General features: G+C 49.1%; 2 protein-coding genes across 7 annotated transcripts; one reads left to right on the top strand and one right to left on the bottom strand.

Moving 5' to 3' along the window:
- Positions 1–1,493: 1,493 nt before the first annotated feature.
- Positions 1,494–18,638, bottom strand: ZMAT5 (zinc finger matrin-type 5). Of its 6 annotated transcripts, none has more exons than XM_085311711.1 (6): positions 18,576–18,638; positions 14,096–14,342; positions 12,616–12,678; positions 12,293–12,373; positions 5,275–5,386; positions 1,494–1,726 (listed from the first exon to the last, which is right to left on the bottom strand). In XM_085311711.1, the coding sequence occupies exons 2-6, from the start codon at positions 14,220–14,222 to the stop codon at positions 1,597–1,599; spliced, it is 513 nt and encodes a 170-aa protein (XP_085167837.1). In that variant the 5' UTR covers positions 14,223–14,342; positions 18,576–18,638; the 3' UTR covers positions 1,494–1,596. The 6 variants fall into 6 exon arrangements, with proteins under 6 accessions (XP_085167837.1, XP_085167842.1, XP_085167840.1 ...); XM_085311716.1 differs by having other exon boundaries at positions 14,096–14,345; positions 18,576–18,612; XM_085311714.1 differs by lacking the exon at positions 18,576–18,638 and adding an exon at positions 18,432–18,569 and having other exon boundaries at positions 14,096–14,345.
- A 71-nt stretch (positions 18,639–18,709) lies between these two features.
- UQCR10 (ubiquinol-cytochrome c reductase, complex III subunit X) lies at positions 18,710–20,640 on the top strand. The gene is made up of 2 exons (XM_085311710.1): positions 18,710–18,892; positions 20,370–20,640. Exons 1-2 carry the CDS (start codon positions 18,752–18,754, stop codon positions 20,415–20,417), a joined length of 189 nt encoding a protein of 62 aa, XP_085167836.1. The 5' UTR covers positions 18,710–18,751; the 3' UTR covers positions 20,418–20,640.
- The last annotated feature ends 988 nt before the right edge of the window (positions 20,641–21,628 follow it).

Below are 21,628 nucleotides of genomic sequence, written 5' to 3'. Positions count from 1 at the left end.
TTCCGTAAAAGCTTCCTGACAAATTGCTGCCACTCTGAAAATGTACTTTGGCTCCAGCGACTGCTGCTGGCCAGTGTGTGAGGGCTGCTGGGGATCCCAGCACCCTGAGTCCCTTGGAGGCACTCAGCACTGGCACCCACCCTGCCTGCCCATGCCAGGCTGTGTGCCATGCCTGGCAGCAATGCATGGCCAACAAGAGAAAGGGAGGCCCCAAACCTGCCCTGCAGGGCAGGAGCTTGACTTGGGGAAGTTTTAATTTTACCTATCTCTGGGTCTCCCACTTCAGGTGGTGGGAAGATGCTCCACAAATCTTACTGTAGCTGCCGTGCAGCTGGGCTCCCATTTGTCTCAGCTGCAGGACAACGACCGCCTGGGCAAGATGCCTGTAGGCTACACCGGGGCTTGTGCGTGTGGCCTCAGAGGAGGAGAGGGCTGGACATGCACTGAAAGATCCTACAGAGCCTCCTGGGAAAAAAGCTGCGCCCAACGCGGAGGGATCCAAAGGCAGGGTGAGCTGCAAAAGGGCTGGGTGCCAGGAGCAGGGGGGAAGCAGGGACCTTGCTCCCGAGCCGGAGATTGCAGCCTGCCCCAGGAATGGGCCCTCAGAGAAGCTGGGATCCTACAGCCCGTTAAAGAGGAGAAGCTGGAGGCAGGCCAGCTGGCCACAGAGATGCACAGGGCCRGCAGAGCGAGCTCTCTACCCCTTTCATCTCTCCCCATTTCAGGAGGGCACAGTAATACCAGGTGGCCGGCTCAGCACCTGCAGCCAAGCTCTCCCTTGCACCAGGACCTCCCGTGGGAAGCAAATCCCTTCACCATGCGCCGAGCTGGTACCTGCGCGGAAAGCAAAGGAGCCCAGGTGACGGCAGCCATTGGTATGGGCCAGCTGCCCCAGGGGGGCTCCTGGATTGGAGCAGTTCTGCTGCAAGCAGAAGGGCTGCAGCTTTCCTTTGCAACTTGTATTTTGTTCACCAGCAGCAGTCCTCAGAACACAAGCCCTGGGCAGCCAGCCACCGCAGCAGGGAACGAGTCCCTTTTGCCCCTTTGGCACTGACCTTTTTTCCTTATTTTGCTGGATAAGGAGAAACTTGGAATAATTTTTCCTCCTCACTTCTCCCCTTTGGCATAGTAAAAGCAGGAGCACAGGGCTCACAGCAGCTCCCCAAGCTCTTCATTAGCAGCACCAGCACCTGAACCAAAGCAGTCCTCCACATCAAATTTAACAGAGGCAAAAAATAAATCACCAATGCTGGTAGAGCTATTAAACATCAATTTTAAAACTCTGATTACTGCTTCCTTTCCCAGTCTGGATTAGCATCAGCCAGACCTAGACCAGGAGCCCAGTACAGATGATGTAGTCCACAGGACAGCAGCGGCTCCTGTTCCTGGAGACACAGGTGGTGCACTCTACACGACAGTAGAGAGCCCAGCCGACCTGCAGCAAGGGGATGACCTGCAGGAGGCTGCAAAGAGCAACCCCATGTCCCGCACACTGCAGGCAGGACAAGTTTTATTTATATAAAAGCATACCCAAAATAATCCATTTCTGGACGCGGCCAAGAAATCTGGGTGCAGCATGGCAGCCAACGGAGCACCTCATCCCCACTGCAGGTCAGGCAGGAGCGGCCAGCCCCCCGGCGGGGGCGCCTGCAAGGACGGTGGCAGGTCCTGCACAGCTGGCCAGCCTGGCGGGTACTGGAAAGGTGCAGGTTTCTCAGGCAGAGTGCTGCAGAGGCAGGAGAAGATGGAAGGGGATTAGCTGTGGTTGTCTCCATTTGCAGGCCACCGTCCTGCTAGAGGTACCACGCCCTTAAAAGATGAGCTTTTAAGCACTCCTTCTGCTAGTCTCAAAAAGAAACCTCCAAAAAGAGGATGGTTTTGACTATCAGCAAGCAAACATTCCCCCCTCAAATCCAACAGCAGCACTGCTTGTGTAACCCCCCTCCAACCCATTTAAACAGCTGGCACTGGCTAGCTTAGAGCCTGCCACCGAATTCAGGTGGGGAGCAACACTGCAAGCAGGAGTGCCGGGAGCAGGCACCAGCTCCTGAGAGGGGCAGCGTTTGGACAAGAGCAGACAAGATTAGCAGATGTTTCAATGCTTGCTTTCTGAGCAGCCCAAATCACAAGCCAGCTGTGCACTTCCCAAAGGACAAGGACCCCCTCGGAAAGAGAGGAACTGCCAATGTGACAGAGTGTTTTCACAGAAGTACCCTTCACAAGCGGGAACAGGCTTTCTCCTCCAGCTAATAGCCTGGGAGACGCTTTCTCTCTCTTTCAAGTTTATTAGTTGAAGCAGCTATAAGCAATGCACAGGACTAAAGAAGCGCAAAAGCAGGGAGCATTACCCTAGTGCCTACAGCTGGGGAAAGTGCTTGGCCAGGAAAGGTTTACATTCGTGGGAAACATAACCTTATCCATTAATTCCTCAGTACAGGAACACTCATTTCTTTCTTTAGCGCAAGCCCTGATAGCAGCTCTCTTCTCAGGTCTCCACCACTGATCCTGATGGATCTTTTTAATTGTTATGCTGGGAGAAATCTAATCAGACTCCTTTGCATAATACTCTGGAGAAGCAGCACCCTGCAGGGCCTATAGGGTGGTCTAAAGCCAGCTGCAGTAGTCGAGTGCGGTGTCTTCTAGGCTCCTGGCACAGACCAAAGTCATTTGGTCTAGTGCTTATCCCCATGGTGGAGATTCTTCATAATGGAGCATGAGCCTGCTAGGACACACTGAGCAGAGGCTTTCCTTGCAGGCAGGATATTTTTTTTGTCACATGCAGGCACCACCATGCAGGCAGGGGGGCAGTGGCGGCAGTGGTCCGGAGGGGTACGGAGCTGGACGAGGCATGCTGCAAGGTGGAACAGCCACAGCTATCAATTAATGAGCTGTTCTGTGAGCAGCAGAACTAATCAATAAGGAAGATGCTGGCTGGTATTGGACTCCCTGGGGCCTCATAAGATACAAGCACTGTCAAAAGGTTTAACCACAGCTGGAGCATTCACAATGCTGTCATGTGTGGCTTTGCCAGTGTTTAGCAAGTCATGAGTAATCCCTTTTTAGGGGGCATTAATGGGATCTCTCTGCTCTACTCACTTCCGTTTTCATGAAAGCTGTAGGAACTTGGTATCTTCAAGGCCTCAGCCTCTCTTTCAACCTGACTGAAATCTGCCAGTGGACTTCAAGGCAATTATGACAGGGTGCATGCCCACACGCACTGACATGCTCTGCTTCCTTTAGAAATCAACTTAAAAAAAAAGTAAAAATCAATTGCACCCTGGCAGAGCTCTTCTGCTAAGAGAACTGCACTAACTCTGTCCAACTCCCCGCTGGCTCTCCAGGAAGCAATGGCACTGCATGACTTAGGAAACAAGGATCAGGTGGAGCCTTCTGGATGAAGATCATCCCTTTGAGCCAGCTGGGCTGGAAGAATGGCTGCACACGCTATGGGGAAGGCAGCATGGCAATTTTCCATCCACAGGGCTAACTCATGCGACAGTCAGCAAGCGGTGTTAAAGTTAGCACCTTTAAGAAACTGCTACTCTTCAGCCAAAGCAGCAGCTGGCCAAGCGCCCACTTCTAGCCCATTGCGGCATTCTAGTTTGCACTGCGGCGTACTTGGAGCCGCACAGAGGCAGTAACTTCCACCTACGACTGCCTGCCAGATCTCCGGTTAGAAAACCCCCAGCAAGGCAAGGACAGAGACTCAGGTCTGCTCACAGACTGAGCCTTACTAACAGCAGCAGCTTCCTCACGGTGTTTTGGGAGCACCATGTTTCCAAGGTCTTTTCCATCCCAGTTTGAATCCTTTCCACTAGGTGCTGCCAAAGAAGACAGAACTGGGTCTCTAGCATCCCTTCATCTTCTGGAGCTGACTGCTCCTGAGAGCGTTTTTACCCCCGTTTTGTGCAGACTAACAGCCTTTACTGAAGTTGCCAGCCAGGTAAGGTAGCACCTGGGCAGGTTATCTTCTACAGCCATGTATTCCCCAAAGCAATGTTAGATCCTGCCAGAGATGTGCCACATTTCAGTGACCTCAAAGATTGCACAAGGGAGGGTGCTACCTGTCCTCAGAAGTATTTCCTGAAGGAACACTGACCTCTGTGCACTCAAGGCACAGGGACCCCACTAAAACAGCCCCTCCTCCCTGGCAATGCAAAGCCAGCCCTTCGGCAGCCAAAGCTGAATTCATGTTTGCTCCAAAGAGCAACATCAGGGCTAGGGAGTACAAGGAGGTAGAGACAGATGCTGGTGAGGACACGCATGGGACAAGCAGCCTTTGACTAGCTGGTGGTTAGTTCCTGTAGCAAATGCCACAGTAGGGCCTATAGGGGCTGAAAAGTTGGCTAAAAAGCAACAATCCTAGAAACTGCAGGTCTTTTGCCTGCCTGTGAGGGGATGGAGGTGGCAAAGACCACACAGTTAAGAAGGACTGGCAATTCTGCTGGGTACAGAGGTGCTCTCCGAGGGAATATTCAAGGGAAGACAAACAGAACAGTGCAAGTGAAAGGTATGGGGGGAGGGGGCAGGTAGAAAGGTTGCTGCTGTCAGTAAGCATTACCACAGGGCTAAGAGCAACCAAGCTGATGGATAGAGCAAACACAAAGCAACAAAGCCAGACAAGCACCAGAAGGAAGATCCTGCCCAGACCAAACACAGAGAGGACAGGAGCAAACAGAAAGAGAACAAAAGAGAGATTTGGCATCTGCCCAAATGTCATCCAATTAAGCCTGCGGCACAGTCAGGTGAGCAAAAAAACAGCAGGCATCCCAATGCCATGAGGAAGAGCTAATTCCACCCTCTCACTGGCAAAGGAGAAAGCTGGGACTGGCAGAGAAGTCCAGACAGGGCACGCAGCAGATGGGGAAGCTGTCAACAGATGAGACCAGGCTCCTGTCACTGAACACGGGGCATTAATAACTCAGCAACACTGTGGTCCTGTCCTTTCAGGCTCTGCAAAGAGCACCGCTCTGCCTGCATTCCCTTGGGAAGCAGTCACAAGCAGCAAGACCTGGTTCCTCACCCCTGCACATGGGGCAACACACACATGAATCTCTGATGCATGCGTCAAGACTGGATTTGTAAGCACCTCTGCAGTGTGTGCCAAGAGCAGGTAGGCTAAGTGTTAACGATAGCTCGTGAGGTCCCATCAAGGTGGGTAGCAGGCTTTGATCACCTGCCTCCTTCTCCTCTTCCCTCTTGTGGGATCTCCATTGCGTGGGCTAGCAGAAGTGGCAGACAGCCCATGCAAGGATGTTTCCTAGCCACTGGTACCTGTTATTCTGAGCTGCACTCAGTCTCTTTGCTCTCTTCTCCAGCCAGTCCTCGATGGTGCCAGGCGGGACATCTGCTCCTTCTTGCCGCAGCTCCTTCAATCTCTGCTCCCCTAGTTGAGAGAGTTAAAAAAACATTAAACCTGCTGCTCATTATCATGTGTAGCTTCTTATAGTTGAGAGTTTGCAATTTGCTTGTGCTAGCTCCTCCTCCCCTGCCCACCCACCATCTGATGCTTGGCCTCTCTTGGCTGACAGGGCCAGCTAGCCAGAGCTGGGGAACGAGAACCAAGCCAGAAAGTACAGTGACAGTTTCGGCACTTAACTGAGGGCAGCCTGACATTTCCCCCTGGGGTAGATCATCCTCATCCTTGCCTGAACCATACAGGCTCTGCTGGCCCTGGACTCTGAACACTTTCCAAAGTCCTGCCCCTCCAACTGGCAGGAAGCACCCTGCCACCTCAGCCCAGTTAGGTGGGAGTGACAGGGACTGCTGTCCTGATCAGTGTGGACTTGGCAGGCCGCAAGAGTCTGAAAGGTTCAAAGTGTGTATGCAACCAAGAGACTGCATTTCAGAGATGCTGTCAGACCTGTTTAAGGCACACGCTGCGTGATGCGTCCTCAGCTCCTGCAGAAAGAGAAGGCGAGGCTGTCGCCGAACCCTGCTCGGGTTAGGTGCAAAACCCCAGCTCCAGCCCCACCAGTCTGGGGCACTGCAGGATGCAGCACAGCAAGGCAGGGGAATGCCTACCTGCATTCGCTCTGCACACATTGCAATGAGCAGCGCTAACGATGAAACCCCTGCTGCCAACCAAGCCATAGGCTCGGCCCAGTAAAACGCCTGGCAGCCACAAGTCCTTTCGAGCTTGTGACCTCTCCACATCCCCAGTGGGGCTGTTCTGCCAAGCGTGCAGATGCCACAGCCCCTTGTCCTGCAGCACTGTCCTCTCCAAGCATACTAGCACAGAGCAAGTGAGGGCAGCCCAGCATTCCCCCAATCCTTCCCCCCGTGGGGGAATCCTCAGCTGTCCAGCTAGCAAAATCCCCAGTCCAAAGCCCCTCTCAGTGCCACTAACAGAGCAGGAAGGGACGCCAGCACACAACAGGGTCTAGCACTCGTCCTTGACACAAATGATACGGTCATATTCCTGACGGCACATCAGGCAGAGCTAGCTGGAGAGGTGCTCAGCGCTGTTAGAGTCTCCAGTCTGATGGAAAGTTCCCACCTAACAAAAGGGAATGTGATGCTTTAAAAAACAACAAAAAAACCCCAAACACACACATAAATGAAAAGGAAGTCAAGGTAGCTGTGTGTCATTCCCCTATGCCCCAAGTCATGCTCCAGGGACAAGCACCTTGGGGGAACCCTGATCTCGTTCAGGCATCAACCCACCGGCAGTGCCACCGCTGGTGACAGCCACCTGCAGCCATGCCCACCAGGAGTGCGCATCACACCTACCCAACACATATCACATGTTTAAGCAAAATATTAGACGTTTCCAGACAGGGTGTGAAATTAATATTGCTTGGGCAGAGTGAGGGATCACTTCATTCTAGCAGTGGCAACCAATTATTCATCTGCCTGTTGAATATTAATAAGGACGGCAGAAACGTGCTATGCAATGAGCAGCCGGAGATGGATAATTTGTCATCCAGCCTTTTCATCTGCTGCTGCTGCTGCGGGGGGGGGGGGGTGACAAAGCATTCTCTGCCACCATGGAGGAGGCCTGCAGCGGTCCTTCCAGAACAGGTGTTGTTCTGCAATCCAGTGATGAGGATCTGAGTTGGAGGCAGGACAGTTCAGGTCTCCTACTGTTGTTCCCAGGAGAAAAGCCCCAGCAGAGCTATTCAGAGTCAAAGAGTCCAATTCTTGGCCCAGATCAGCAGCCTTGTCCCAGGTTTCTCCAACCAGCGAGTGACTGAGGCACTACCTATCTCAGCAAGTGGACAAGCAGTGGCAGTGAGATGCTTCAATAAGACAGGGAAGAAAATCACAGAGAAAAAGCTCTCTTGCCTCTACCTATTCCTGGCATTTGTTTCACCCCACCTCACGCTCCAGGGCAGTGCAGACGGGACTCTGTCGAAGCGTCTCTGTCCTTAGCAGGGACCCAGGGGGCCGCTGTGCCACATCACACACAGGTGGGAGCCCAGAGCTTCGAGCAGCCTTCGAGTGAGCCTCAGCTCACTTTCTCTACACATTCCTCAGCCAAACAAGCTCTCTGGCTGTGGTGGAATGATTCCAGATTTACACTGGCCTAAATGAGGCCCCAGGTGTCCAGATTAGAAAGACATCCAGCTGGCTACCTGTTCACTCAGAGCCACGAGTTACTGCTCCAAAGCCTCAGGCAGAAAAATAAGACAGTAGGTATCAGAAATGCCTGGCTCTATCCTCCTTGACACATGCCCATTAAAAAGGCAAATCTCTCATCTCATCTTCCTCTGAAGCACACGTGCCCCATCCAGGGACCACCAAAACCACCAGCGGACTGGAGATGCTCTCCAAATGTCATTAGATAATCCAGGCTCTAATCCTGTAACACAATTAGCAGCCCTTAAGCCCCTCATAAGCAATTGCACAGCCAGCCAGACTGCAGCGGCAGCAGCCAGGCAGGTGTGAAGACCCTGCCCCGCTCCTTCTCACTGGGATGTTTGCTTCAAAGTCTAATTACAGCCAATTAAAAGAGCGGCTGTAGTCAGTGAAGTGCCTCTCTAATGATGCCGGAGTGGGAATCTAGATTTATCTTCTCTCCTTGTGCAACTTCTAGCACAAGTTTGCTCCATTAAAATAAAATGGACTTTAAAAAAAAACAGCCTTTGGCTTGCAAAGTGCCTCAGGTGGGATACCCAGCCTGGCCAAAGGAGTAAAGATGTGTCTTCCTGAGTGAGGCACCACTGTATGTTGCAAAAAGAACCAGGCCAGAACCTCAACATTTGGCACCGAGCAGGTCACCCAGGAGCCAGATTTACATGCAATCCTTTGTCTCCTTTCCTGAGCAACCCAAACTCCTCCAGCTCTCCTAGGGAGCGCATCAACAACAGTAGGCTCTGCAATACAAGCATCTTCAGAAGTTACTGTCCAACAGCCAAGAAGCGGCAACTGACTACGAGAGCGCTCCTTGCCTAGCTCACGGCCAAGTAAAATTGGTTGACAACACTCATTCCCAACAGGGAACTCACGTTCTCTAAATTGCACAAATATACTGCGAATGCTCACCCAACTGTGCCTTTATTCTCCCTAGCAGCTCTGGCTAGCTGGAGCTAGCCAAAGAGGCCGGCTTGTGTCAATACTACAGGCAGAAGTGACACAGATTAGTAGGAAGCCAATAACTTTAAGCAAGCAAATGCTAATTTTACAGTGACTTTTCCTGACATGACTGTACTTAAAATGACAGTCAGGAAGCATCTCACTGATGAATGATGCAGCAGACGCAGAAGACTAATGCGCTGATGCGGTAACAGCTGGRAACATGCCTCCCTCTCTGCTAAAGGTGGAAACTGTTGCTTCTTTATGAGTATACTGCAGGGGGCATAGAATTGCCAAAGCTAAACTAGGGTAAGTTCTAAGCTAGTATAAAGCAATAACGGTCCAGAAATTTTCCTATTTAACCCACCAGGGTTAAACAAAAACAGCACTGTGAATTGTCTGAATCAAAAAGGCCAAATGCTAAAAATACTGTAGTAATTCCTTTGACTAACAAACGTGTGTCATTAGTGAAAGGAACTCGTTGCCACAGGACTACCAACACTGAACACTTAACAGGGATTTGGGGACAAATTCAGTATTAACATGATGTAGAAGTGCCATGAGCACTTAGCAGCATTAAAAGTGGGCGGATTTGCCATGCTTTTGGATGCAAGCCTAGCCTGGAACACAGGTTAAGAGACAGACTGGTCCACATCACTTTACTACAGGATTTCTTCGCACATTTTATGAAGCAACTGGCCACTACTAGAGACTAGTCTGTGATCACAGCCCCTGGATAAAAGTGGAATCCAGGTCCAGTGCAGGCTGCCAGCTCCTGCACTCCTGCACCTCCAAAACAGAGCAGGGGAAAAGCAGAGTTAAGCAGCACTGTGGACATACCAAGAAATTGCCCTCTTTTATCCCATTACAGACAAAGTGTCACCATCTGCAGCTTGGTCACACAAGGCTCTGTACAAAGCAGGGAGAGGGCCATGGAGCTTTCATCTTCACAGCCACAGCTCATTTCTAATTCCAAGTTGTGCAGCCAGACCACCTCAGGCTGCAAGCCTGTCAAAATTGCCCTGGCACTGCAGGTTCAGAACTGTATTTGGATGAGAAATCTCTGAGGACATTGACAATTCAGTAAGAGGCAGTTTGATCCAGGTCACTGGTCTATCCTGTACTGTATCATCTCACTGGCAGTGACCTGTGATGCCTCGCAGTACAGAAACGTCAGGACTAGATGCTAACAGATATAAGGACATTCTTTACAAAGGTGGCTGGCAGACAGGCTACAAGGATCAACAGTCTCCCGTATGACTAATGCAACCTGCAATCCCTCCTGCCATCACATAGCCTTCCCTAAATTCTACCCTAAGCTTTACCGTCTGAGAAACAGATGCCTCAATAGCTTACGGAAAGCAAAAAGTTCCCATGACACATCTAACGGTGACTTGGCATTTGCAGTTGCTCATTCTGTCCAGTCTGCCACATTATGGACTCCACCTCCTTTCCATCACCTCCTGCTGAGCTCTTCTCTCCACCAAATCCCTTCAAGCTCTCCACAGGCTCAGCTGAACAGATTTTGAGGTCTGTGTGATCCTCAGCCAGCTATCTTGGCTCACACAGGACTCCCATGGAACAGCACCACAAGAGAGGTGAGCAGGATTTGACTCGACAGCCAGGCACTCCTGTTGTAGTAAGCACAGCCAAGGACAAGGCACCCTGCTGTCCCTGGCCATTGCTCCTTGAAGTGTAATTGTCTAATTAAATGTTTGACTTGGTTATATAAAGGCAAGTATCCAAGTAAGATTTCCAAGTAAACTCCCAGAAATCAGCGCTCTCACTACCCTATTCTCTACTTACATCCGACCCATCTGACAGAAGTCAATAATCAATAACAAGTGTAATTGGCAAAGAAACCTGCCCAAGTGCAGAAGAGCTTGCCAGCCCCTTCCCCTGCAGCTCTGCTCTGCTCCAAAGAGCTTTCACTTTCCCTGCAATAAACAGCCTTCAATGACTGGAAGCTCTACAAGTTCCTGAGAATAGCTCAACTTCTTCTGCCACCTCCTGGGAGCCAGCACTTAAACCCTGCAGCGGAGAAAGGTCACAGAGAGGTTCTATGTGAGCAGCAGGGAATAGAAGCCTCGACACTGGCAGCCAGGCACTGCCTCTTCAGGAAGGGCTCACTGGAGAGCTCCGTTTCCCATGCAGCCCAACTAGATGAGTTTTATTGACTGCCAGCATTGTTCAGCAATGGATTCACGGAGTTGCCTTAGGGATTCACACACTGACTCAGCAGCAATGAGGGCTTGGATAGCTTTGTAGTGCCTTTCTCCTTCCTATTCCAGCCTTGCCTCCCCCAACCTGATCCCACTGAAGGCCAGGAGAGAATGGCTAACCTACATGCCCGCACATATACGCACACACATACACACTTTTAACAGTCTGCTCTTGCCAGGCTACTGGCAAATAATACTTGGCTTCAGCCAGGCGCACAGGCAAGAGATCTGCTCTTAAGTTGAGCTGCACTAGAAGAGCGCTGTCAGCAGGTCAAGAGAGGTGGATTCTTCACTCTACTCAACACTGGTGAAGCCACAACTGGAGCGCTGTGTCCAGTATTCAGCATCCCAGTACAACAAAGACATGGACTTACTGAAGCGAGTCCAGCAAAGGGCCACAAAGATGATTACAGGAATGGGGCCTCTGTCTTATGAGGAGAGGCAGAGAAAGCWGGGACTATTTAACCTGGARACAAGAAGGATCAAGGGGGAATCTTATCAATATGTGTAAGAGTCTAGGAGTAAAGATGATGGAGCCAGGCTCTCCTCAGCAGTGCTCAGTGAAAGGATGAGAGGCAATAGGCACAAACTGAAATACAGAAAATCCATTACCTCTCCAATTAAACTTAAGCTAAAGATTTTTTTATCTTGAACATGGTCAAATACTCAGGTTGCCCAGAGAGGCTGTGGAGTCTTCATCCTCAGAGATRCTCAAAACCAGATTGGACATGGTCCTGAGCAACCTGCTGTAGCTGACCTTACTTTGAGCAGAAGGATTGGACTACAATCTCCAGAGGTCCTCAACCATTCTATGACAAGCACTCACCAACACCTCACTCACAGTTTCTTTAACCACAGAAACAGTGAACACTACACAGAAAACAGAGCCACCCTTCCTTTTAGGGGAAGGAGGCAGTCTTCACAGGATTTAAAAAAAAAAAAGTTCAAAAGACCTTCTCAGACTCAGAGCAGGGGAGAAGATACCAGTCTTCTTCTGCCCAAACTTCAGTTCCATCCTAAGCCACATGAACAGAGCCCATTTCTGGATCCCTGACCCCACGTCCTCTCCTCAGGAGAACCCAGCAGGCTAGTTTTTCGTAAGAGTGCAAGCAGTAGTTTCCAGGTAACAGTAACAGGGTAGAGGAAAATAAAATATATAAATTTAAGGGGAAATGATATACCAGTGCCCTCTGCTGCTGACAGTTTTTATTCCCTGACTTAGCAAAACCCTTAGGGCTAAGAAAGCCCACTCTGCTTCAGATGCTTGCTGCCAAGTGGTAACAGCATGGCTCAGTCCTCTACACCTGTGTCTGTGCCAGCAAATAAAGAACAGAAAGCATCTGGAAAACTACAGCAGTTAGAGCCATGCTACAGGCTCACATAGCAATGAAAGGCAGACAGCAGGGATCTGCACTCAGCTTGCCGCACATGCACAGCACAGGATGACAGACTCCCACTGCCTGACTCTTCCTGTGCTCCTTTGCAGCCCACTCTCCCTGCAGCAACTCCCATTCCTCAGAGATCCCTGAACATTTTCTTGTTCCAGGACTCACCTTGCACCTGGGCACTCAGCTTCTCCAGGTCCTGCTCTGTCATATGGGAGAACCTGCAGTTGGACCCAAAATCACATTGTCCTGGAACAAAAGCCAAGCAGCTGTGTAAGAGCTGCACATACAAGGTCCTTCCATGTAAATGTGCATGCAAACCAAAGCTAATCCATTACTTCTGCACACAAGACACACAGGCACAAGCCCCTCTTCACTCCCTTCTAGACAGGCACACACATCCACACCAGGGTTCTCCAGAACAGCTTTGAATCAGCCCGCAAAGGAGCTGCTGTAGTTCAGGCAGTTGTTTCTACCTCAAAAGAACTGACCTGTTTGCAGGAACTTCCGGCAAGGTTTCTTGCTCTGCTCTTCTTGCAGGATAGCAGCAGCATCTGGGGGAGACAAAGGACAAATCACGGAACAGTGTAAAGGTCTTTTGTGCACTAACGTCCCATCACATCATGGTATGGTCCCACACAGGTCAACAGACTGATAGGAAGCCATTTTCCACAATAACCAAGAACTTAAGCAACTGAACACCTGGCAACAGAAAAACCAATAATTAACAGTCCTTGTTACAGACTGTTACAGAGTGTTCAGGTGAACAGGGCTCTCAGAAATGCTGCGCCACGACTCACAGGACCTTGTGCCAAGTCTCCAGTGGACACCAGTGAAATGACAATTTGCCTCCTAGAGGTGTCCGGTGAAAAGCGAGCCTCAAGGATACAACAGCTCCTGCAGACTGTAGAAGAATCTGCACTGGCTGATGCAAAGCCATAAAGACTGCAGACAAAAAGAAATGACCCCCCTTATCCAGGACTGAGATCAGGAATTATATAAATCAATCAAAAAAAAAAAAAAAAAAAAAAGGTGGTAGCCTGTTGAGAAGGAAAGTAGTGGCAATCTTCCTTGCCATCCCTGACCCAGACAGGACTCTGCTGGGCTGGGGCTGTTGGTCCCTCCTTACTTGGCTACTAGAACTTACTCAACGGTGTGGTGAGCCAGGTCAGAGAACTGATCCAGGTGAGAAAAATCCTGGTAAACAGGCAGAGGACACATGGCTTTTCCTCCAGCACATCCTTACAAACCCTCCAGCCTCAAATTTCTATCTCCATCTCTGTAAAAAGTCTCAATATGTCTAGTCCTCCTCTTCCTCTCCTTCCCCCTTGCTAGCATGGGCCTTAGCATGCCAGTGCTTTGAGATGATACCTCCATCCTGTTACTTTTTGGGGCTCTCCAATCAAGCTGCCACATCCTCAACCTCTCAGACAGTCACCCTCAGCAGTGACATCTCTACCCTCTGCAGAGACCTGCTTCCAGCTTCCCACCATTTCCCACACTGTGTGCATATATGCCGCCTTTCAGCCCACTTCCTCATGCACATGCACATCCCTATCCTGTACCTCTCATGTCAGAGATCTCTAGTTTGCAGACAGTACCTAACTTGCCTTCACAAGCTTACAGTTCACTTTGTTTTGTCAGGCCTTCTGTCTCAGATCTGTCATTGCTGTCAAGAGAGCCTTCTCTGCAGGTCCTGCTCTCAAAGGCAACCTCCTAAGCTCTTTTACCTCATTTCAAGTCTCAGCTGATGTAAAAAAAATTCCCCTTCTTAGATCCAGTTACATGAGGGTTCTACCTCTGAGAAAKCCCGACAATGGCCACATCAAGTTCACAATTCACTGAGGCATACAGTTCTGAATATAAATTACTTGTGCTCATTTAGCTTTATTGCTCTCTCCACCCATCTCAGCCTCATCTGTCACCTCTCCAGTTTCAGAAAGCAAGCATCAGACAATTGGTGGTACCCACCTCGGAACATGTCATACCAGACTCGCTTAGCCCTGAGATGCTGCACTCCGTTGAGGTGTTTCTTCCTGTTGTGAAGGTTGTCCTGAAACGACCTGTCACAGTAATCACAGAAGTATCTCTTCCCCATCTCTCTTCCAGCAGAACAATGTCAGTGCGGCCTAGGAACCACCAGACAGCTCCTCGGCACCCAGCCGTGTGTGCTCCAGGATTGAGAAGCAAAAGCTGAAGGATCCAAGATTTACAGCTCCTGCTTCCAAAGGAAAAGAACTCAAATCATTTAGGGTTGGCAGACAGAGAAGGAGGTGAGACCTGATAGTATATATTCTTGTCCTCAGACTGGCAAGGCAATGTCTGCTGTACATACTTCGGTGAACAGGCTTGGATCTTCATTTTTGGTCTCCGTTCCCAAAGCCAGAACAGCCCTGCTAAAAGAAAATCCTCCTTCCTTGAGTGCGATGGAGTTAAAATCACACAAAATAGAGATCCCAGTGTGTCAAGAGTTTTCAGTCACAGTGGGGCAAGAGGTCAACTACACCAGGGAAAGTGTCAGCAGAAAACACCTGATGTGCAAGCAAGAGGAGGTAGAAGCCCATGTCACAGCCTCCAGCTGGGGCACCAGGAATTTAACTCTGATCCACAGCCAACCTCCCCAGGCTGCCCTGCAGGACAAAGGAAATTTCCCCATGTCTATCTCTGTAAAGCAAGGAAGAAACTCAGGAACTCCTCAAAGAAGATAAACCAGCAGCTCTTGCCTAGGTTTGCACTGCAAGTGGTATACTGCATTAAAAACACTTAAAGAAACAGAAAACGGCTTATAGCCATGTGCAACCCTGCTCCCATGGGCTGTACTTGCTGGTGGTGCCATGGAGAAGCTCTCCCTGAAGTAGCTGTAAGTTCTCTCCCTTGTGATGTAATAGTAGCTTATAAATGCTGAAGATGGATGGACTGGTTGATAAACTCCAAAAGCCATTCTCCAGTTTTAGACACCTTGACAGCCAATGCATTTAAAAAATGGCACGGAGACCAGCAAAGAAACAAAGATTTTATAAATAAATCAGGGTCAGAATCAATCATAGCCTACCTAAAGATTCCTCTGAATCAGCAGGAACAGGCAATATAACAGCAGCAACAGGCAATCCCTAGAGCCGAGCTGACCTAACACGGTTCTGCCAAGCTCTTGTCAGGCATCCACCCCAGCACCTCCTGAGTAAGCATGCCAAGCTCCCTTCCTTCTCACACTCCCAAGAACTGCTGCTTCAAAATTAAGTCCCTGGAAATCTCTCAGGCCTCACACCACCAATTAACATGCAGTCGTTTCCATCCATATCCAGTGCAGCACATTGACCAGAAATGTCCTCTGACTTCTGAATTAGCTTACAAACCTTCATGCTGGAGGCAGAATGTTCAGAGAAACTCGACTAAATTTAAGGTCACTTCTTTTAAGGTCCTGTTTGTTCTTCAGGTGAAATACCTGGTTGTTCAGTGGTGAAGATCAGCCAGAGTACAGGTAGGCAAACTCCTTTACCTAGAAATACAACTAGCTCTGGCTCCTGCTTGGAAAGTGGCTTTTTTGCTTTGTTTGCTTTTGGCTTTTTTGAGCAATCAGAAACCAACTCTGTAAGGTTTGAGGTCTGAAATTTTGCTTCTCTAGCCCAAGAAATCAAACTCACACACCACTTGATCCACATTCACCCATGATTTCCTCCCATCCTTTACTAAAACATCTCCAACTTTTGTAGCTGACTTGAAGCCAGTCCTGCTGCACCTTGGTAGCCAACAGCTGCTAGAATCTGGAGAGACACTGTTACCCTCAGTCTCTAGCACGTGGACCCACTGGAAGGCTCTGCTTTGGCTTTTAAGTACTAAAAAAAATCCCTTTCACATCTTATGTTATGGTCTTCTGAGAAGCTGCTGATAAAATAAAAGCTTCTCATTTCGGCTATTGATTCTTGCACTCCATCTCCACAGGAGCAGCTCCTGTGAATCAGGAAAATAAATGAGATTCTGCAGTGGTCCCCTCAACAAGCTTCCACAGACCTCAGTGGGAATTCTGCCTGCAAAAAAACAGCGGCAGCCAGCCTCTGAATTCATATTTCAAACTTTTACTTTCATCACTCTGATGCCAATAATTGCAGAAGCTAGTTCCCCCTTCCTCCCCAATAACAAGGGGAGAAAACTATAGATTTCAAGCAGTCAGATCCCACATCCCAGACAAGCTGGCTCCCAAATTCTCATACCAATTGCAATTGCAGAGGATGAATGGAATAAAAAAAGCAATTAGAGAAGCATCAGATTCTCCCAGAAATCCCCCTGGAAGATTACATTGCATACTTATTTCCATCATTTTAAGAATTCAGTTGCACAGATTATTTTGGCTGGATTCTAACAACTCTCTGCAGTATCAGCAATCCATGCCATTTTGCACCGAACTAGTATGCAGGAACAAAAGCCGTTTCTAAGCAGTACTGACTAACCTATTTCCATTTTCCCAAATGGCTCAAACAGTAAACAAAGAGCATTATTCAGTTAAAACCATAGATTTTTTTAAATTAAATTCATCTTAGTCATTATGAAATAAAGTAAGTGTAGCAGTTTTATAAAGAACTGTTTTAGCTTGGCCATTTCCTTTTAACATTTTTAGATCTCAATTTGCAATTGAATTCAGGGAAATAGGCCCCTGGACCCACATGCAGCCATAAATGATTTCAAACAGGCTTTGTGCCAGCTTAAAAGTCCTTCTGCATAACTCCAAGTACAAAACTTGGGACTTTGTCTTCTACCTTCATGCTTAAAACTATTAAAAAGAAAAACATTCTAAGCATTTTGGAGCAATCTTTTTTATGAAGTACCACATTCTAATACATCTAGCAGGCATTCCACTCATGCATCCTAGGTGCTTGATGAGATCAAGACATGAACTCATATGCTTAATTTTCTATTTTCTCTTCTCAACTGACTGCCAAAATATTCCACATTGTGCTCTACTAGCTACAGATTTTATTTATCTCCAAGTGTCCTGTCATTGATTTCCCCAAGATGTAGACAGTTACTTAGAGAGATGGAAGAAGGTGACCCAAAAAAGAGCATATGGCAGACTTGGTTTTTGCCTGGGTGTAACTGATTTTCTCCATGCTGAACCCTGAAAATTGTTTCTGAGCCTTGACCTCAATTTCCTGCTGTCTTATAGCCCAGGCTCAGGGCTGTTTCAACCACTTTGGGTATCTAGACAGATGTGAAGTTAATTAAATCCAAGTGTCAAGCTTTTAATATTCAGCTGCCAAATTTAAACATGCTCATATCTCTACGGGAAGAAGCAGGCTTCTGCCAGCTTTGTCGCAATGACAAGAGGGCCAGGCTCTGAACTCTGTTATGCCCTGAGCAAGCCCAGAGCCACTCGCTTGATTCAGGACTAACATCAGCCGACCCAAACACAAGCTAGTAGTAGTAGCTTATAGACTGTTAGGAAGATTTGCCTTAGAGACAACCCCCAGCAGTTAACTTTGAAGAAGAATTTTCAAAGGACCTGGTTAAGGGGTGGTGCATTAAACTCCCACCATCCACATGCTGTTTGACCATAGCAGGCACCTTCCAGTCTCTGCACATGCTTCCAGCACAAGCAGAGGCTTTGTCCTGCGCTGTAAATTCCACCAACCTCCAACGCAGCTGCACACGGAGACCCAAAGGTGAATAAATAAGGAGATATGCCTATGCAGCCAAAAAACACACTCTGTTTCTGAACTGCCCCCACAAATGAAACAATAGCACAAGCATCACTTGTGGCTCTGTTCTGAAATTCAATATAGCTACTGACTTAATAGAAGTCCTACTGAGGGAAGACTTCAATTTTAAGTTTTGCCTGTCCCCTACTTCTTTTTAACGTAGCTTTAATGCTTGGCCTCCCTTTCTAAACCCAGATTTACCTCTCTTGAGTTCCTGCTAGTGACCAGGTGACGCAGTCCCTCCACCCTCGCCAAGGTTAAACAGCAAGATAAAATAAACCAGCATGGAGGATGGCAAGTAGGAACTGGATTTCCTTCATCCCAGCGTAACCTCGCTCTGTCGCTGAGGCCTCTGCGGTAAACGTGAGCGCTCACGCAGACTTTTACGAGTGACAACACTTGCCTCCTTTGCGTAACTTGCTGCTAACAAGACTTTTGCTATAGAGTTACTAGTGGCAGACTAACGAGTCACTGGCTGCTGATCCAAACGGCAACAGTCCCCCAAAGCGCTCCCCACATGTTCGAGAAGGGCACCAAGGCAGCCCCCGTGGCGCCGGGCGGGAGGCCCAGCTGAGGCAGGCGAAGGTCTCCCTTCCAGACCTCCCCTTGTCGCTCACCTCCTTTCCACAGCGCGGCAGGCGACACGAGGCCACCGCTCGCGGCTCTGCGGCTGCCCCAGCCGGAGGAGGCCACCGGGCCCCGCCGAGCGCCGCCCGCCGTCCCGCCCTGAGGCCGGCGGCCTGCCGGACCCCAGCACCCACCTGCCGCCGGACGGAGCCGCGCCTACATCTCCCGGGAGCCCCGGCGCCAGCTAAGCCGCGCCTACACCTCCCAGCGGCCCGCGCGCGACGCTCGGACTGGGCGTCCCCACGGTACGGCGTCATGGCCGCGCGACGGCGGCGCAGGCGCAGAGAGAGGCGGGGGGGAGCGAGGCAAGATGGTGCTGCTGGCGCGGGTGTACGGCGCCTTCTTCCGCCGCACCTCCACCTTCGCGCTCACCATAGTGCTGGGCGCCGTCGTCTTCGAGCGCGCCTTCGACCAGGGCGCCGACGCCATCTTCGAGCACCTCAACCAGGGGGTAAGGCCGCTGCGGCGCGGCGCGGCGCGGCGCCCCGGCCTGAAGGTCAGGCGGTCCCGCCGCGGCCTGGCTGCCCCCCGGCAGAGACCGGAGCCCGGCCCGGCGTTCAAGCCGCCTCGGCGGCGAGGGGCTAACTGCTGGGGGCCTCAAGGAAAGGCAATAAGCCGGGTAACTTTAATTTCGTGCCGGATATACAGAAAAAAACGTAGCGTGTCGAGCAGCCCTTTTCTGTAGTGCAACGGCCCTGCTGGAGCGTCCGAGGCACGGTGTCGCTCGTGGCAGCGCTACTGAAACGAGCTGCCGGGCTGCYGCTTTGATCCTGCGCTGTGCCTGTCCTTTGGTCTCCTGAACCGGCTTATCAGATCTRCCAAAAACTAACGCTGTGGGAAATGGCAGTTTCTCCACCCTGAGCTAGCTCAGAAGGGTTTTGATGAGAATCAGCGAGAAGCAGTGGAAGACTGGGAAAGTACAATAAGAGCAAGACCAGCTTCTCTCCCTCCCTCCCCCCCCCCCTTGTTAGAAGCCCACTTAAAACCATACCTGAACTGGAGCGCTGCACTCGACTACTTTTTTTACTTACTTAATTTTCTGTATGTTAATCTTTTCCTAAGTAGGGGTTGAAATCTGAATTATTGAGAAAAATATATTTTGAAAATCTAAAGGGATATCTGCAATAAAGAGAAAAAAGCATGGAATGCTCCTGTGCTCTTGTAGCAGCTGTGTGAGTCCTGCTCCTACCAGCAGATTTCAGTGCCTGAAATAAGGATTGGTTTGTTCATCCTGAATCTCTTCCAGCTGAAATGCTTTCTCTGGTCTGAATGGAAAGCTAAAGCAACAGTTTTGGAATACTCTAATAATCTCTCATTTACAGCGTAGGAGAGCAGTGAGAATAGGGGAAGTAGGATGACTGTGGCTTTCCTGTGTGTTTATTATAAAAGCTTTGAAAGCCACCTGCATGGCTGCCCTGTCTCTACAGCCTTAGATATGGGACTCCATCCACATGTTTCTCCAAGGTCTTGCAAAGATGGTGTGGGAAATTTGGGCACAGCAGCATCAGCAGGGGATTTTATCCCTAGTGGAATAAAGTCCCCAAAGAAGGGCAAGAAAGTAGAGGGGAAAGACAAAAAGAGATTTCTGTCCTCTCTGTTGTGGAAAGCAGCTTCATGAACAAAGAATTATAGATCTCAACTAGAGTATAGCTGCTCCTCCTGAAAGCCTTGTGTTGGATTATTGGCTGTTACGGAACCAGGTAGACTCAATCACTGTAGAAAAGCACAGAGTGACTGTACCCAAGGTGTCATTTACAGTAGCGGAACTTAGGCGTGTATTTTCTTGCAGCTGCTTTTTTTCTCCTCCTGCTGTTTCCTGTTACTGACATTGGTTTAGTGAATACTTATATTTTTGTCTTTATCCCAGAATAACTGAAGAGATGGCTAAGATGACTGGCTGTTTATTTTTTGTTTGTTTTGGTGTGCAGAAACTGTGGAAACACATCAAGCACAAGTATGAGACAAGTGAAGACTGAATTGCTCAGCAGCGGGTTGTGTCCTGGGTGGTCAAAGATGCTGCAGAGAAGGATTTGATCTCCTGAAACTAGTTATGCCAAAATGGAAATGTGTTCCTGCCTGAATGACTCCAAGCCAGAGCATATTGGCCACCTACTGCTATGGGAACTAGATGGACTCAAGGACTTCTGCTGCTGTTTCAAAACTTGTGTTAAAAAATAAATTCTTAGCCCATGTCTCATACTTGTGTGTTCATCTGACTTTCCTTTGCTCTGCTTTTAGTTTCTTATCTCAGAGAAAAAGAATGAATGTCTAAATATGTCCCCAAACCTTAATTCCAGGTCTGTAACAAAGAAAACTATTATGCCTGGTAAGAACTTTACCCTATGGGCTAGGAGCTGCCTGCTCTCTTTTAGTCTTGTTCAAATAAAAGTGATTTATAAGGTCACTTACAGTAAGTGCTCCCTCATCTTTTTGCAGCAAGACTGCTGGTCCTCATCCTTTTAAAGCTGTAATACAGATAGCATTGCCTCACCTTAACCAGTGAGATGACTGCCTCAGCAGCCTTTGAACTGTTATATTCATGTTACTTAAGCAGTGGTGTGTACCCTCCAGCCTCTTAGGCTGAGTGGTGCTTGAAAGGGGAGGGTTATTTTCCACATCCAAAACTTAATGACTGTATGGATGTAGATCTTTTTCTTGTATCTGTGTGTTGTCTTGCTCTTAAAAAAGTGGCTTGATGGCCTGAACTGTTTTACCAGGCTTGCCTGCTATGCTCCACACTGTCCCCATCCTTCCTGCTCAGAGCAGAGTGACTGAGAAGAGACAGGAATGACTTAGGTCTGTAAAGAGTATACACCCTTACAGCTGGCTGTGCAGCTCCTGCTCTAGCAGCAGACTATCACACAGAAAAGAGTAATTCTTTTTTCAGCAACTTCACTGAAAGGTTCATCCCTGATGTACTTYGTGGTCATTTCAAACATCTTTGCCAGGCAAGGCTATTAAGATGCTCTTTCGGATAATGAGATTATTAAAACAGAAATGCTTTGGGCTCTTGCGTGGSTGTATTAAGACTTGGCTGAGAATGACTCTCACTGTTTCCCCCCACTCCAACCTAGATGATGCTGTATAGCCTAGAAGCTATATCTCTCCCTCTTTACTATGTTCTTGCTAGTAACAATCTAACCAGAATTTTAGCAGTAGATGAGGCAYGGCATGTTAGAGCCTGTGC

Source organism: Rhea americana, unplaced genomic scaffold, assembly GCF_003343005.1.
Source record: "Rhea americana isolate MKP2758 unplaced genomic scaffold, rheAme1 scaffold_347, whole genome shotgun sequence".
NCBI lineage: Eukaryota > Metazoa > Chordata > Aves > Rheiformes > Rheidae > Rhea > Rhea americana.
This window is presented reverse-complemented; position numbering and strand designations above follow the sequence as displayed.